General features: G+C 42.5%; 2 protein-coding genes across 3 annotated transcripts in view; both read right to left on the bottom strand.

Moving 5' to 3' along the window:
• Positions 1-12,136, bottom strand: part of LOC109911204 (protein MTSS 2-like) — a 1,013,245-nt gene that overhangs the window by 428,902 nt on the left and 572,207 nt on the right. The window lies entirely within an intron of this gene.
• Positions 1-12,136, bottom strand: part of vac14 (vac14 homolog (S. cerevisiae)) — a 308,745-nt gene that overhangs the window by 230,288 nt on the left and 66,321 nt on the right. For both annotated transcript variants that reach the window (XM_048605640.1, XM_048605641.1), the window contains exon 10: positions 1,368-1,422. In XM_048605640.1, coding sequence (XP_048461597.1) covers positions 1,368-1,422 — 55 coding nt within the window. The remainder of the gene's footprint in view (positions 1-1,367; positions 1,423-12,136) is intronic.

Below are 12,136 nucleotides of genomic sequence, written 5' to 3'. Positions count from 1 at the left end.
ACCTTACGCATAAGGAAGCTCACCCCACTATCCAGGCCAATCTTGATCCCTGAGCTATTGTTATAAAACACTGCCATATATTGCACATTCACTGTTCATCCTAATGTGACTGTTTACGGATGTTTCTTGTGTGCAAATTAGTTGCCGTGTTTTTGGCATTACAACAGTCAAAGGTACTCTGGTGGCTGTAAAGCGCTTTGAAGCATCCAGATGTTAAGAGCGCTTTACAAATGTAAATTTTTCTCTCTTCAACCTATTTTACTGGGATATTCATCCACGGACAACAGAGAGCAAAACAGCTGCTCCTTTACTTAGTACGCGCCCTGCACAGCCAACATTGGTAATCCCATGACAAATCTGTCCGATTCACTCCAGACAATCAACCAGGGACTGCTAACTTTACCTAAACCTATGGACTAACCAGTGGCTGAGAGAGCTGCATGTGGTGCACTGGTCACACCCGTACATTATGAAAAGGATCGTGTTATCCAATTACAGAGGGCAGTCTATGGGGTCTGGAACTGTTCACTAGGATTGAGAAGGGTGAACATGCTGCTGAGTATTTTCAGTTCAGATAAATTCAGGCCACATGTTGACTGAAAACAAAGACTGTTGAGTGGATGATTTACAGGGGTGTATGAGCGATACGACAAGACAGTTTTGGAACTGACAAGTTTAAATCTTAGAGCAGAGACTTGAGTGGATTGTATTTAAATTGCACTCTGTTCCCAGTGCTGGAGGACATGGACTACCATGAATAAACCTCCATCGAGAAGGCAGGTTAGAATTCTCCACCCACATTAAAACAGAGGATATGTGGAACAGATTTCTACTTAAACATGACAAGACATTGCATTAAATTTCTCATGTATTCATCAGAGAAATACTTGTTTAGTGCAGAATTGGAGATATGCAGAACACAGAGGCTGAGGTGAGCGAAGTGGGGGTGATCAACTATCTACTGGACACATTCCGTGCTGCAAAAATCACAATACATCAGAACATAACACGCCAATATGAAGGAGTTACTGAATCACTTGGATAGGTAGATGTTGATGGAAGCCGATATCAGGCCAGACCAGGGATCACAGCAGAGGTTGGTATCAACCCAAACTGGGAATCACAACGGAGATTGATATCAATACAAACCGGGATCATAGTGAAGACCAATAATCAGCCCAGACTGGGATCATAGTGGAGATCGATATCAGCCCAAATTGGGGATCATCACCGAGGCCAATAATCAGCCCAGACTGAGGACTGAAGTCAATGCTTCTTCATCTGCACTGCTCAATAAAACACCATGCTGCATTATTAGCCACTAAGAGCAGTTCTATAGAAGGAGTGAGATGATCTCAGGTACTCACGTGACAGACTCGCCAATGTGGTTGCTGGTGTTCAAGTCCTGGGACGTGTTTGACTCTGAAAGGGGGAAGAAACAGACTTTAATTTCCTTCTCTGCTTAAATTGCATTTAAACGTCTGCAGCGCCACCACTCACCTTAGCCGGTTTTTACCATCCCTGCTAGTGTCTTTCAGCCACACATAGTGAGGCAATGTTACTTGAATTTAGAGTGCACCATTAAAGGTGAGTATAGCCCTACTGATAAAAATCAGTATGTAGTTCTAAACCCTGTTAACTGTATCCTTTATAGGGAGTTGGACAGTCTGAGGGGATAGGAACCATCAAACAGGTGTCAGAAATGTCTATATTGCACATTAGAAAAATTGTGAAAGCCTTGGAGGGTGCACAGGAGATTGTATTATAAAGCAGAGGTTGACCCCCTCCCACCTCAAGAACTGAAACACCCCAAAGGGGAGCATCATGCCTTATAATCTGTAAAAGGAGTGTGAAAAGTGGTGTAACCTGCCTTTCAGCAACTTCTAGTGGTTAAATAAAATAAATCCATGACACTCACTTTAACATCAACAAGTAACTATTTATCTAACTCTAACAGTGAACAAAATAACTAAACTATTAACAAACCAAATAAATCCCTAACTACCAACAATTCCTGAATAAAGCAAGATTCTAATGGTATGCTGTTCCAATAAATACAAGTCCCACATATATAATTTGAAAACAGTTAGTCTCTTGAAAATAGCTAGGTTATGTTTCTTCCAGAAAGTTCTGTGCCTTCTGTCGATTCTTCTGTCAGGAATATTAACTAGTTGTGCCGTTGGTACCGTTGTTGTTTAGATGGTGCTTTCTCTAAGTCACAGAGGAGGCTGTGAGAGCCAGCGAATCTGTCGAGAGCAGAGGGCTGTTTGCTCTGGCAGATAGTAGCTAGCTTTAGGGTCCTTGTCCAACTGCGTCCTTCTTTTATACCCTTGATGACATATCAATATTTCTTACAATAGGATTAGTTCTATGTTGTCAACACCACCATACTTTAAATTTAATAGGTTTTTGGTATCTAAGTGCCTGGTTCAAATTGATTGGCTAAACTCAAAAAAAGCTTGTCTTGGTAAAAACTGCTGCTTGGCCTGCTAACTGTACGGCCTTTCGATATGAACATTTCAATTTGGGTGCTCTGTGTTCTTGCAAACTGCCGCTCACAGACATCCATTTTAAATCTCTAAGCATAGAAAAAGTATGTGATCTTTTAAAGGGACCATACAATGCTTTCCCCCTAGTATTTTACAAACACCAAATTCTAACTTCCTCCCTCCCAATCCACATGTACTCTACCCAACTTCGCAACAAGTTTCCAAACAATTCCAGGACTGAGGGAATTTCTGGAGACACTGAAGAACCTGGAGATATTCTTCTAACGGCATGAAGGTTAAAGGAGAAATAATTAAGGCTTTCTAGTAGTTAAGGGATCCATATTTATTTTTCTTTATTATTTTGTAGACATCGCTGGCAAGACCAGCATTTGTTCCCTGCCCCCAATTCTCTTTGAACTAAATGCCTTGCTTGGTCATTTTGGTGGGCAGTTAAGAGTAATCCAAAATATTGAGGGTTTGGAGTCATATGGATGTCAGTTTGGGTAAGGGCAGGCCTACCCAAAAGGATATTTGAGTTTTGTTTTACGGCAATTAATAATAGTTTCATGGTAACCCTCAGACTAGCTCGCAATTCCAGAATTATCAATTCCAGCTAAGTTCCCTTCACAGCCTACACCCAGTAACCAGAATGCACAGATTAAATATATTTGGCAAAAGAATCAGAGGGACAATGATGATCATGTTTTTGTTGAAGCAGAATCAATACTGACTTTCCAAAACAAAAAATACTTGACAATGAAAAATTTACACTGTTCCATGGAAAAGGAGAATGGAATGAATGGGATCACAGTTTCATTGGCCCTTTCATTGTTAGATGCTAGGGTGGTATACTGGTAATGTCAGTGCATAGTAAGCCAGCAGTCCGGTTTAATGCCTTGGAGAAACAGGTTCAAATTGCAGTATGGCAATAGGCAGAATTAAAACTCAATTATTAAAACAATGCAAGCAGCCAACACAGTCATGGTGGGCTGAACAGCCTCCTTCTATGCACCATGATTCTATCCAAAAGAAACCTTAAACCCCTCCGATCCTATGGCAGCCTAACAAACCTGCATTAGATTTTTCTACCTCCTGTCAGAAATCATTTCATCCCTTTCTGACTGCAAAATGGTTGCTTTCCTTCATATAGAAGCAAGGGTGACAAGAATTTGTTTCGTCCCACCTCAGTCGCCAACTTGACATTACCTTGTGCTGATGTGGTGATAAATCTCATGAAATGCCCCTAACAATAGGCTGTGACACCAGTGAGGAGTGTGAATGACAGACACCTTTAAGGGTCAGCTGCATTCAGCCCAAGTCTGAAGTTCAGGCTGTCTTCCTTCCTCCCATGTTCCTTACTGTGATCCCAGCCAGGGTAAGCTAACTCAGGGCAGGATCTGGAACCTAGTTAACCGGAAGCCAGGCAAGGTAGCTACCCAACACACCACTGGGCAAGCTGCTTATTAAGCTCAGATGCCAATGAACTGTGCAAAATTAGAAGGGATAATTGTCAAGGGACATGAATCATCTATAAGAATCCGAGGCAGCCATTAGCAATTTAATTTCAAAACTGCATTAAGTCATGGAATTACGCCAATGTGACTACATGTCCCAAGATTTCTTAGAAATAGATTTTATTTCAACATTCTAAGCAATGTACACATTGTTAATTCACACAGTGTACATGGGGTGTGATACAATAATAATTCACCGGGATTAACCCGCTAAATATCAGCAGTGGTTGATAAAGGACCCTCAGGAATTATGCAGCAAGAGTTATTGTATACCACGTTCCTTCCCGTGGATTGCCACCTTGCTGTAGAGGACAGGCCCTTGATCCCAAGAACAATGCCGTCTAAGGTTTTCAACTCCTGGCAGGGCCACCCGTGACCGTAAGGTTGGAAGGGAGGAATCAGAGAAAGCAAGTCCTCAGTGGTGATCCAGGCTAAAGGTACTCATGTGATATCAATGACTGCGACACTGGACGAGGACTGCAGCAGTGGGGAGGTCCCCAGTCATCAAGATTTCCTTGCCCTGGAAACTGGGCTTGCCTACTGTCAAGGACCACGTGTCCTATGTGCTATAACATTCCTGCTTAAAAGATGTCCTGTACAAGGTGTCTAGCTACAGGAATCCAAATCAACTCCGCTGGGCAGGCTACATGCTTGGAATCAGCGCTGCAACTGCCAAAGCAAATTTCCTTCGCCCAGCTCAAGGCTTGGATGAGAGGAGGATAAAGGAAATGTAACAAAGATTCCTTGAAGGATTCTCTCAAGAAACGCAACATAGATGTCAACACGTGGGAGACCATCGTTCAGAAGAAACCTACTTGGAGGAAATTCCAGCATGAAGATAGATTAGATGGGCAAATAGATTTATTGTTGCCACATGTACCGAGATACAGTAAAAGTGTATTTTTGCATGCTGTACAAGAATATCATACCATACAAAGTGTGTTAGGGTAGCAGAACAGAGTGCAGAATAGCGTTATAGCTGCAGAGAAAGAAATCAGAATTAATATTTGAGAGGGCCATTCAAAACTCTGATGACAGTAGGGGAAAAAGCTGTTCTTGAATCTGTTAGTATGTGCATTCAAACTTTTATGTCTTCTGCCTGGCAGAAGAGTGGGGAAGAGAGTATAACTGGGGTTGGAGGGGTCTTTGATTCTGTTGGTTGCTTCCCGAGGCAGTGGGATGCATAGATGGAGTCAATGGATAGCAGGCTGGTTTGTGAGATGGACTGAGCTGTGTTCACAAATCTGTGGTTTCTTGGGGGTCTTGTGAAGATTAGTTGCCATACCATGCTATGATGCATCCAGCCAGGATGCTTTCTGTCATGCATCTATAAAAATTGGTAATGGTCTTTGCCTGAGCCTCCTTAGCGTTGTTGTGCTTTCTTGACCATTGCATCAATACGGATGGAGCAGGACAGACTGTTGGCGATCATCACTCCCAGGAACTTGACACTCTTGACCCTATTCTTCGAGAACACCCGTTGGCAAGAAGTATGGAGAAAGGAATGTCGACGATCTCAACACCAAGAACCAATTCCACCCTCCGAAAACTCCTGCCAAATGCATGGTCAGAGACGTAGCTTTAGGCTCAGACTCAGCAACTATGCAAAGGCCCACAGAACCCATGACCAGTGACACGAAATTCCTGAGATGGATAGTCATACTGGTTAGCAAGTGGTTGTCATTGATGACACCCAGCCCCAATACCCAAACACACCCAAGTTCACTACCCTACACTGGCTCCCAATCTGGTGTCTGATTGATTTTATAACATTCTCATCCCAGTTTTAAAATTCTCTCCATGGCCTTGCCATTCCCATTGCTGTAAGCTCCTCCAGCTAAACAATCTCTGGAATATCAAATATTTTGCAATTCTGGACTCAAATTCCTGATATCCATTGATTCAGCAAAAGGTGCCAGACCACAAACTCAAAATTCCCATCTCCCCTGCCTCCTTTAAGACCTACCTGCAAACCTTTTCGCGTGTCCTGGTATCTCTGTGTCTTATGACAAATTTTGTTTGATAATATGCCGACAAAGGACTGCGGAATATTTCACAGCAAGAAGGCAAATAAATAAATTCAAGTTGGTGTTGTGGGGTTGAGGCAAATCATCAGTGGCAAAGAAAAGAAGAAAATTAACTCTATCTAACCCTTTCTTGTATCTGTCCTGGGAGAATCTGGGAGCAGTATAGAGGGAGCTTCACCCTGAATCGAACCCTGTGCTTCCCTATCCTGGGAATGTCTGATGGGGACAGGGTAGAGAGAGTTTTACTCTGTATCTAACCCCATGCTGTCCATGTCCTGACAGCATTTGATTGGGTCAGTGTAGAGGAAAGATTTACCTTCAGTTTTAACGAGTGAATAGAGCTTTACTTTGTTTGAAGAAGCAGAGGGAACCTTACTCTGTATCAAGCCCCTTGCTGTGCCTGTCCTGAGAGTATTTGACAGGGACAATGTCAAGAGAGCTTTAATTTCAGTTTGAAAGAACCGAGGGTACTTTACTCCATATCTAATCCCATGCTGCAGCTGCCCAATGAGTGATTTTTGAGGACAGTGCAGACAGAGCTTTCCTTTGTATCCAACCCTGTGTTGTAGCTGTCCTGAAAGTGTCTGATAGAACAAAGTGGAGGATGCTTTACTTTGTATCTAATCCTGTGCTGTACCTGGGTGTGTTTGATGTGAACAGTGTAAAGGGAACTTTACCCTGTGTCTGTATCTTGTGTTGTACTATCTCTAGATTGTTTGAAGTTTGATGGCCTTTGATCCCAAGACAGTAGCAGCGAGGTAAATGTATGTATTTGTTGACACACCCCACATTTATCACCCTCCAATAAATGTCAACTACCCCAAAACTGCTTCCTGCATCCTATCCAGTATTAAAACCAATTTGCCCATCATCTCCGCGTTTAGTCCAAGCTTAAATTCTCATCCTCCGTTCCAAACCCCTCAATGCCTCTGCCCTCCTGATCTCTAAAACCTCCTGTGGCTCTACAACCCCGAGATGTGCTCCAATCTTGTTTTAATCCTTCAGCGCCTTCCCCTACTGTTGTTGGATATACCTTCTAGGTCTTGTGCTCTGGAATTCCCTTTCTCAACTTTCAACTTTCCCCTCCAGCTTGGAGACCAAACTTCAAATCTCTCTCTTTCACTCAGCGTTCCTAACATTTTGAGCCAACATTTACATTTGTTCAAATCAGCTTCTGGTGCACCATGGAAATGTTTCTCAATCTCTAATTAAGACACTATATGAATATAGTGTCATATTATTAATACCAGAGCAGGAAATTAAATAAACAACAATGGCTTTTAAATGTTAAACAATAGCACAGTCTGAGTGAAGATGATGGATGACACTTCTTTACTGGAGGTGAAAAGAATGCTCACAGTTAGAGAGGAAGATTGCCCACGGGAATGCTAAAGAAAACTCAAACAGACATAATTCCCAGCCAAGACCAAAGAGATTGCAAAACTGCCAGCAACAGTCACCACATTTCCAAGTGGCACCACCTTTCCTGGTTTGCAGAGTGCATAGATAAAATTACCTCATGTGCCCCACTATGATCACTTAACCTATAGGAAATTATAGACTCAGTCTTTCAAAGTCAAGGCTATACCTGGAGAGAACACTTGAAATAGTTTCATGCTGATGGCTACAAATCTGTCACAGATGGGTGCAATCTAACATGATAGGTTAAGTATCATCTATCACTGAAGTGAATTAATTGGAGTATAGTGCTTTTCAAGATGTATTGGTACCGATAAACCTAGTGACAGCACAATGCAGGAACTAGATTAACTATCATTCTATTCAATTCACAACAGTAATTCTGGGTCACATTTGAAATTGCAAGGATGACAGGCCCGATTGGGCAAAAAGTACAACCTTGTCATTTCTGTTTGCAGGCAACCCTTTTATCCAAACCTAGTGCAACACTTACCGTCACACATTACATAAATCTTGACAACTTCTGTCAAGAGCATGTTCACAATCTTCAAGTAGGAACAGAGTTTGTCGGCACGACTGTGAAAGATAAAAGCTGCAGGTACTCATGCTTGCCTTCTTTTCAAGCTATTTGGAAGCTTTGTGGCATGTACTTTATCAAACAAAACCAAAGATCACAGAGGACAGGAAAAAGATTTCAAAGAACTGCAACACAAAGTACATTTCCTCTGCTGCCTCTCAACCCAGAAAAGAGGTCTGACTGAGATTAGAACAAGCCCTCCTGAAATTGTCCTAGTGTCACCAGTCAGACCTAGTGTTGACTATAGAATAGTCCTCTCTGAGGTTGTTCCACACAAGAATGTTCCCTCTAGCGACATGGAGAATAGTATTTTCTACTGGTTAGGATCTGGAGCACGTTGCTTGAAAATGTGGTGGAAACAGATTCAATAATGACTTGCATGTGTGCATGAGACACTTTTCTGAAGGGAGAAATACAGGGCCGGGGGAAAAGGGCTGGGAAGTAGGACTAACCGATTTGTCCTGTGGACAGACAACATTGACACTGGGTCGAAAGGCCACCTTCCGAACTAGGAGCAGGAGTAACCATTCCGTCCCATGAACCTGCTTTGCCATTCATCAAAATTGTGGTTAATTAATAGTAACCTCCACTCTTCATTCCCACATATCTCTGATACTACACAACTCCATGGTTAGTTACGAATCTACCTACCTCTGCCTTAAAAATATTTAGTGACCCTGAGTTCATTGCCATCTAGGGAGAGTGTTCCAAACACACACTACCCTCTTGGGGAGGAGTCTTCTCATATTAAATGGAAGGCTTCTCATTTTTAAATTGTTTCCCCTAGCTCTGGTTCCCTCACAAAGGGAAGCATCCTTTCAGTATCCGTCGCCATCAATCCCCTCAGGATCTTGCATAGTTCAATAAGATCACCTCACATTTTCTAAGCTCTAATGGATACAGGCACAAGGTGTCCAATCATTCCTCACAAAGTTAATACCCAAACATTGCAGGTATCTGTCAAGTGAACATTCTTTCAACTGCCTCTAACATATTTATATCCTTTCTTAAATAAGGTGAGCAGAAATGTACACACCAGTTCAGATATTACCTCATCAACTACTGTACACCTGCAAACATCTTTACTTTTATAGTAATGCTCCACGCAATAAATAGCATTCAATTCGTATTGCTAATCACTTGGTAAATCTACATGCACAGCTCTTTGTAATTCATTTATCGGGCCACCCAGATCCCGCTGTACCGCAATTCTGCAATTTCTCACCATTAAAATAAGGTTACTTTTCTCTTTTCCTGCCAAAGTGGATAAGGTCATATTTTTCAAATAACAATTTTCCAACCAACCTACCCTATCGGTATCCCTTTGCATACTCCTATTGCCTTCTTCACAACTTGCTTGCCTAGTTACTTTGGTATCAGCAAACTTAGCAACCGTACATTCAGTCCCTTCATTCAAGTCATTCATATCAGCTGTGAATACTTGTGAACACCGATCCCCGAGACAATACCCCTCACATCTTTCAAATTGAAAATAAACCTTTTATGCCCATTCATTTCCTTTTCACTAACATGTCACCCCTTTACAACACAAGCTCTTATTTTACATAATAATCTTAGATGTGGTGCCCTATCAAATGCCTGTGCTTTTGCTCTGTAACCACGGGATAATTGTACATCCTTAGTCACGGCCATTCTCTCTCTAATTATTTTCTGGATCTGTATGTAGCATTGACATCTGAAACCAGAAGTCAATGCACTGGCACACCAATATTGGAGTCTTGGAGCGGACGTGGAGCCACACAGCTTAGATGGAGCGTTGGTCACTCCTGCTGCAGACTATATCGGAGTGGGTCCTCCTCCCTGCAGTAGTTTAATAACCTGCTACTCTTGGCATGTTTACAGGAGCTGGGGAAATCTTTTCAGATCTCAGATCCAACAATAAAGATTGACTCATTTGCAGTTTGGAGTTACAAGATGCAATAATGTTCACCGTCCAATGGAGCAAGATGAAAAAGAGCCTCACTTTGGTTCTGTGCCACACACCATAAATTTAATCATTTTGTAAGATGCTGAACAGTGGATGGATTACAACTAGATGTAAGCATTTCTGTGATCTGCCGTTATTGGGAGGGCATGAAGAGCTAGTGTCAGACTGACCTTACCACCAGGACTGGATGGGGAAAACCTGGATGAAATTGATCAATCATTTCTAAAATCAGAGTAGATATCTTTAAATACTTAGGAGGAATTTCACAGTTTGATCCTGATACAAGAGCATCACACAAAACTGTTACTGTATTGCACTGAATGAGCTTTGAGAGGGGCTCAAACTTTTTAAACTTAAAGTCTCAGATTCTTTCAAAGACACTTTGTGAGGGCATGTCTAAGTCAAAGAAACTGGGTGACAGGTCAGCTGCAAATTCAACATGAAACCAGGAGGCCTGTCCCTCAAACAAAGAGGGGAAGCCCACCTGTTTGCATTTTCAGAAACTCCATTCAGATACCTCGCTGCACAAATTAGACTGAAACTCACTATTCTTCCACTCAACCTTAACCACATGTAGTCGAGTCTAACCGAATTCAACACCAGTCTGCAACAGTCAAAGAATGATCCTGTATTTATACAGTGCCTTTCACAATCCCAGACTACCCAAAGTGATTTACAACCAAGTATTTCTTGATGTATGATCATTTGGTAATGTAAAAAAGGCTGTACCTATTTGTGCAAATTCCCCTAAACCAGCAATGTGTAATGACCAGACAATCTGATTGAATTATGTTAGATGAGAAGTAAATATTGATCAGGGCACAACAAGAACACCTCTGCTTTCTTGTAACTAGTGCACCGGGATCCTTTACAAACACTTGAAGGGGTAAACAGCCTCGATATAACATCTCAAACAAAGGTGCCCAGTTGTGCCCTCAAGTGGCAGTGCTCATGCCCTGCTTGTGCTCCTTGCAATTCCAGTCGCACAGAGTTCTGCTGTCAGCGACTCCCCAGTACAAACCATTGCCTGGGACACTTCAATTAGCCTCTCACCCAGACTGTCGACAGCACCAGTTTCTGACTGTCAGGACAGTCTCGACTGTGATATTACAGTGCAGCCTCAGCATGAAGGCCACATGTGGTGAGGATGGCCTGAAAAGCAACTGTCTCAAAGATACCACCACCCAAAATCCTGGATCTGTGTTTTCTGAATCTGCAGAGAAACAAAATGGCCTAGAATTAAAGTATCAGAGATTTTGAGTCATTTCTTCACACTTTCCCCATTCATAGACAGTCCTCCACGAGGTCACCTTGAAGGCTTCCTTTACTATGGAAGGAGCTCATTATGTGCTATCCTCCAGGTATTGTGGATCTGTTTTTATGGTGAAGTTGCCGGCTCTCAATGTGGGGAATGGAGTAGCAGGCACTCACCCCTGGCTCCAATCTTCCTTCCATGCTCGAGCCGGAAGGTCATTGGCAGATGCCCATGAGTGGACTTTGTAGCATGGCTCACTAAGGTGGTGACCCAGGATGGAGAATCCAGTTGGCTTTCTCCCCTCTGCACCTCCCCCTATCTGGCTCAAACAGAAAGGGAAATTGGAACACCTAAATGCCCCCGTTGTGAAACTAGCTAAGTATAGCATGCAGCAACCATTAAAGGCGGCATGCTCTGGTCCATGCAGCGTGGTTTGATACAAAGCTGTCTGACACAGTACCTGCTGACTCCCTCGTTCACCGAATTTGTGCTGAAGACATTTTACACATTTTCTGTGCTTGAAATTCTCTTAAGCTCAAGAACTGAAAGGCCAGCCTAAGAAATGGGAAGAATAAGTACCTTTAATGTATGTGCTACTCTACGTTTAATTCGATGACAGGTTAATAGTTCACTTAGTGATAGTTGGGGAAATCAGTGCTGCAAATGGAATCCTGTCACCCAGCATCAAGCACAGTAGGTGCTCCTTCACTTATCTGAGTCTACCTGCGTAGATGCGCCCCCTACTGCACTGATCTGACACTTCCATTTCTCACTTGGCTCAATCACGTCATATATATTTATGAGATAGTAGGAACTGCAGATGCTGGAGAATCTGAGATAACAAAGTGTAGAGCTGGATGAACACACCAGGCCAAGCAGCATCAGAGGAGCAGGAAGGCTGACGTTT

The sequence above is a fragment of the Rhincodon typus genome, chromosome 15 (assembly GCF_021869965.1).
Source record: "Rhincodon typus isolate 14 chromosome 15, sRhiTyp1.1, whole genome shotgun sequence".
Lineage (NCBI taxonomy): Eukaryota > Metazoa > Chordata > Chondrichthyes > Orectolobiformes > Rhincodontidae > Rhincodon > Rhincodon typus.
This window is presented reverse-complemented; position numbering and strand designations above follow the sequence as displayed.